Genomic DNA, 5,801 nt, shown 5'->3' with positions numbered 1-5,801 from the left:
TTGCAAAAAAAAAGTAAAGAAAATAAAATTTTAAAAAGACCAGAAATATATTGACAGATCCAAATGCATCTTACCTCTATTTTCCCAATACAAAAAGTGTGTTGGTTAAGAGTCTATATTTAAAACATGTCAAAAAAGTTATCTTAGATGTGTTTATTGGGTGTATGGTTAATTAGTGAAATCTACTTTTCTATATTTGGCAGACAGACAGGCAAATTGACAGTATGCCTGTCTACTTGTATTCTGTCTGTCTGCCTGTCTGCCTGTCTGGCTGAGTTAACTGCGTGAGAAGCTGAGTACAGCTGTGTGTGAACAGCAGCAGGAGACTGTAATGACCTCAGTACTCTCCACTACACACACACACACACACACCCATACGCACACCCATACGTACACTCCCATACGCACACACATACATACACGCACACACAGACACCCATACGCACACACACACACACACACACACACATACACACACACATTCATATACACATAGTCCTCTCCACTACACAAACGCACACACACAGACACCCATACACACACACATATAGACACCCACATACGAACACACACATACATACACACCCATAGTCCACTACACACACACACACCCCCAGACAAGCATATACACACACAGACACCCATACACACAAACACACACATACACACAAACACAGTCCTCTCCACTGCAGACAAGGTCTGTTGATGATTATTCAAATTCACCCAGCAGGCCTTTCTAAGTAGCTTTGTGTGATACAGCCCTCATCATCTCTGATTCTCTCCCTTTTTCTCCACCCAATGTTTCTACCCTTTCTTCCACTTCTCCTCCCCTCCCTCCCTCTTCCTCTCTCCACCCCCATCCTCACCCCCACCTCACCCCTCCCTCTTCCTCTCTCCACCCCACCCTCACCCCCACCTCACCCCTCCCTCTTCCTCTCTCCACCCCACCCTCACCCCCACCTCACCCCTCCCTCTGACTTAGTTAATCATACAGGAGAGTTCCTGCTGGTGGATTATAATATTCATTTATACAGAGAGGCTTTGATGTCCCCTGCCACCCCTCTCCACACTCTGCCCCCCCCCCATCTTCAGTGCAGTGTAAGCATTTATCCTGCTCCTCTATGCTTTCCACTAGCTTGCTACATCCCACCATGTACTCCTATATCTCTACGTGTATGTAGTGCAGAGCAGAGCAGGGCATGTGACAGAGCATGTGTGTGTGTGTGTGTAACAGAGATCTGGGTGTGTGTAGGAGGGGGGGGGGCACTGACCTCACACACAGGTCTCAATGTTGTCACACTTGGTGATTGTATTGATAAACAAACACACATGCTACACATGCATGCATGCACACACACCACGAACACATGCACACTCTTGCTGTGCTAGTTTTATTATATGATGTTAGTGAAGGACCACATTTAGTATTTAATCAGTAATGGTACATGCTGGATCTGTGTGTGTGTGGGGGGGGGAGAGTTTAAGCCTTGGGGTTGTGTTTTAGCTTAGTGTGCCCTAATCTCTATATATAGCCTGTAGGACCCTCTCTCTCTCCTCCCTCACCCTCTCCAACTATCACCCCACCCCACATTCCCACGGAGTTGCACTACCTTACACAGCTCTAATACAGAGGAGAGGGGTAGCAGGCATGATCAGAGGGGACAGGAGAGAAACAGACTGAGAGAGAAATAAAAGTGTTTGAGAAAGCAGAGACAGAGAGAGAGAGAGAGAGAGAGAGAGAGAGAGAGAGAGAGAGAGAGAGAGAGAGAGAGAGAGAGAGAATGATGTAGAGTTCAAGGCTTAGTATAAAGTGTATTTTTAGCATTGTCAAGTGTGTGTGTGCTGGGCAGGCATGTTGTGAGAGAGTATGTGGTTGTTTGTGTGGCTTTGTGCGTGTACAGTAAGTTCTAAGTTCATGAACACCAGCTGTGAGTTTATGGACAGTGGAAGTGAGCGTTAGGCCACGCCCTCTTTCCCCTAATCATGGATGGCGTTAGCAGCGAGCTGGTGATGAAGTTACCTGGGCGACCGCACTCTCTGGCCGCCGGCAATGGCGTGGTGGGGGGTTTTGGGGAGGCGGTGGTGCTCAGACACAAAGAGGTTCACCACTTCTTCCTGGTTCCCTTCAGGGAACAACCGATATTCAGCACGCGGGCGCACGTCTTCCAGATCGACCCGAGTACCAAAAGGAACTGGATGCCCTCCAGCAAGCACGCCGTCACCGTCTCCTACTTTTACGACAGCACCCGGAATGTCTACCGGATCATTAGCTTGGACGGCACCAAGGTACGCTACTGCATCTTTTTTTGCACTCCTGTCATGCTCCCTCCGCCCTGGGGAGAGACGAATCAAACTTACCTTATGAGATGCTTAACATCAGGCTGGACAGCACCAGTTCATCCATGTCTAGTGCTGCATGAGTTGGAACTGGTTTTGTTTAAGTAAATGCAATGGAACAGCTCTGAGACAAATCAAAATACGTTTAACGTGCTAACAGCACCGGACAGCCCTGGTCTGGACTGAGTTAGTCATAAAGCAGAGGTGTGTGTGTGAGGAGGAAAGAGGAGAAGGATGAGGAGAAGAGAGCACTGGGGAGAGGGGGCAGTGACGGCCAGTGAAACCCAAGACCGACTTCTCTCTATCTCTCTCTCTAACACCCTTGCCCGCACACACGCCCACTCACACACGCCCAAACACACCCACAACCACACAGTCACAGCCCAGACTAGGGTCAGTGTCGATCCGGGAAACTGAGGTGCAGTAGAATGAGGCCATCCCTGTTGCTGTGCTCTCATTGTCAGGGGAGACCATGCCATGGTCACTAATCAAATCCCTACTCATCAATACCATTACGTAACTACCACAGCACACACACATATTCTCTGTCTCTCTCACACACACACGCACACAAACACACGCACATACACACTTTAACGCACGTACACACTTTAATACACGCTCTCACACACATGCTGTACACACATACCTCTTAGTACCTTTGCCAACCTACTGTAATCACCCTGTATTGATAAGGTTCAAAACCAGACCACAGTTCAGTGACAGTAACAATCAATGTATAGCCAAAAAAATAAGAATGATATTACTGTTTTATGCAATTGCTAACACATATTTTACACAAGCAGGGCTCACAACTTACATTAGTGTAACACAATTCACAAAACCATACACCCAAAGTTCAAAACACCTCCAATATCCTGCAAAATGAAGCACTGCATTCAAAACTACTGAAACACAAGATTAAACTTTTGCACCAAATGGCACACACCATTCATATTGCCAGAAATGTGTTTGACCAACAACACACCTTTGGGCTTGATCAAAAGTACTATAAGTGAGCGTTGTCATAATAGTGGTTCTTATGCAGAGAATTCTGCCACGATAGATTGTTGCAGAATGTTTACAGAAATATGTGCAGAAACACTGTTGAAACAAAACCTTTTTATTTTTCCCCACAACAAATTACTGCAACATACTGTACGCACAGCACATTCAGTATACAGGACAGTTGTGTGAACCAAAAATATGTTCTATGACAAATCTATGTTAAATACGAGAAAAAAAACCCGAACAAGCTTTACAAGCTCCACTCTGTATACCTCTCACTCTTTCTCCCACTCTCACCCTCCCTCTACCTCTTCCTTTGGCTGCAATGTTGGCTTCCATTGTAGTGGTAAAAAAGTACTCACCTGTTGTCTTTTTATAGCGCTTACATTCTGATTTATGAGTCAACAATTTAGAAATTAGGTCAGATTCCTGTGTCTTATGTAGAGAACCGTGTGCAGTGTGTTGCAAAAAGTGCCGTGATGAATTGCAAATTGGGTGCAAAGCAGAACATTTATTTAGTTTTGGAGACTTGAGCTAAGGTTTTGCTCTCTGATAATTATGCTATATGTGTAATTTTAATGTGTTAGCAATTAAAAAAACTGTAAGTGTGGTTGTGACTGTACACACGGTATTCCAGTGTAATGAGTGTTTGTGTGTGTATGTACACTCAGTGATTCAGTATAATGTGTGTGTGTTTGTGTGGGTCTGTGCTCCTCTAGGCCATCATCAACAGTACCATCAGTCCCAACATGACGTTCACCAAGACCTCACAGAAGTTTGGTCAGTGGGCCGACAGCAGAGCCAACACAGTCTATGGGCTGGGCTTTTCTACTGAACACCACCTAGCTAAGGTACACCTCTCTTTCTGTATCTCTCTGTCTCTCTGTCTACATATCCATCCACCTATATGTCTGTCTGTCTATCCTCTCTATCAATACTCTCCTTTGTCCATCTTTATTTCTCCTTTTCTTGTTAGCCTAATGAGGCATTTTGTGTGTGTGTGTCGTGTATGTGTACACACACATATACACGCACAATGAGAGATATGTGTGATAGAAGAGTCTAGAATGTTAATAATGGTCTGACACTTGCGTCTCCCACCAGACAGGCAGACAGACAGGCAGACACAGATAGGCAGGTGGGCTGGCAAAGAGACAGACAATATCTCATTCACGAGTTCAGTAATCACACCATAGATTGCATAGATAGCTTTTATTGAAGCAGAGCTGGTAGCAGAGCCAAGCTCGAGGGTGGAGAAGGCTGGTAGCAGAGCCGAGCCTGGAGCGGTTGGTGGAGGCCGGTATCAGAGCCGGGCCTGGTGTCCGGGCATGGACTCGGGGTGTGGCGGAGAGTCCTAATGGGTCACGGCCGAGCAGCAGCTCAAGCAGATCCCCTGGGAAGCCTGGATAGATGACAGGGAGAAGAAGAGAAGAAAGGGAAGGGTGGGAGGGTGACCACAACATGCTAGCACAGGGACCAGAGGAATGGAAGATACTTTATACAGAACTCTTAATTGACCAAGGGGAGTTTGGTCGCATTCTTCCGTGCTTTACTGGGCTGATGCGTATTAGTTTGATTGGAGAAGGAGGAGTCTTGGTGTGTCCACCTTCCTCCCGAACTTTAGTTAACCCTTTAAGGCCTAACTCCATCTAGTGAAATAGCACGTGAGGACTGTATTGTATTCATCCTGCCTGCTCATAACAGCAGCCTTCTCCAGCCTACCACTGCTTATTACAACATGACACAAGTCACCATGATGAGTGTGTGTGTGAGTTTGTGTGCGTGTGTTTGTGTGTTAAGTGTCTGGGAGAGAGTGTGTGTATGTATGTGTTGTTGTCACTCTCTGTGACCTATATAGCTCACATTACCACTGATGTATTATGGGATGGGACCCTCATTCCAGTGCCCTACCAGTCGCTGCCAGCAACCACCTTGCCTTAGCACCAACCAACTATGGCACACTGTGTGCCTACATGTGTGTTTGTGTGTGCCTGTGTGTGTATGTGTGCATTTATTTGCAATAAAGAGACTACTTCACTCATAACAAACACAAACTTAGTTGTGAAGCTGACATGTGACCTGACTTGACCCTTGACCTCTGTCCCTCTCCAGTTTGCAGAGAAGTTTGCAGAGTACAAGGAGGCTGCGCGCCTAGCGAAGGAGAAGAGCCTGGATGGAAAGATGGAGCTGGCGACATCGCCCTCCCAGGTATTTATCTGTCTGTCTGCCTGTCTGTCTGTCTGTCTGTCTGCTAGCCTGCTAGTTTGTCTGTTTGTCCTTTTGTTATTATGGTCTGGGTTGACCTCTTACATCTGTGTTACAACTTCCTGTCTACACTTGGCCTCTAGGAGTCTCCTGTTGACCTTTCGTCACCGCTGACCCCTGTTACCCCACCTACCATGGAAAACATTAATGGCACAGATGACCTCTGTGACATCACACCGCCCTCTGAGCCA

At 46.5% G+C, this 5,801-nt stretch overlaps 1 protein-coding gene across 1 annotated transcript in view; it reads left to right on the top strand.

Moving 5' to 3' along the window:
• Positions 1–1,728: 1,728 nt before the first annotated feature.
• homer1b (homer scaffold protein 1b) overlaps positions 1,729–5,801 on the top strand; it is a 13,768-nt gene continuing 9,695 nt past the window's right edge. Inside the window, exons 1-4 of the mRNA XM_067227941.1 lie at positions 1,729–2,286; positions 4,065–4,196; positions 5,458–5,553; positions 5,694–5,801. The exon at positions 5,694–5,801 is cut by the window's right edge and continues 41 nt beyond it. Coding sequence (XP_067084042.1) covers positions 1,984–2,286; positions 4,065–4,196; positions 5,458–5,553; positions 5,694–5,801 — 639 coding nt within the window. The 5' untranslated portion in view covers positions 1,729–1,983. The remainder of the gene's footprint in view (positions 2,287–4,064; positions 4,197–5,457; positions 5,554–5,693) is intronic.

Source organism: Osmerus mordax, chromosome 24, assembly GCF_038355195.1.
Source record: "Osmerus mordax isolate fOsmMor3 chromosome 24, fOsmMor3.pri, whole genome shotgun sequence".
In the NCBI taxonomy this organism is placed as follows: Eukaryota; Metazoa; Chordata; class Actinopteri; order Osmeriformes; family Osmeridae; genus Osmerus; species Osmerus mordax.
This window is presented reverse-complemented; position numbering and strand designations above follow the sequence as displayed.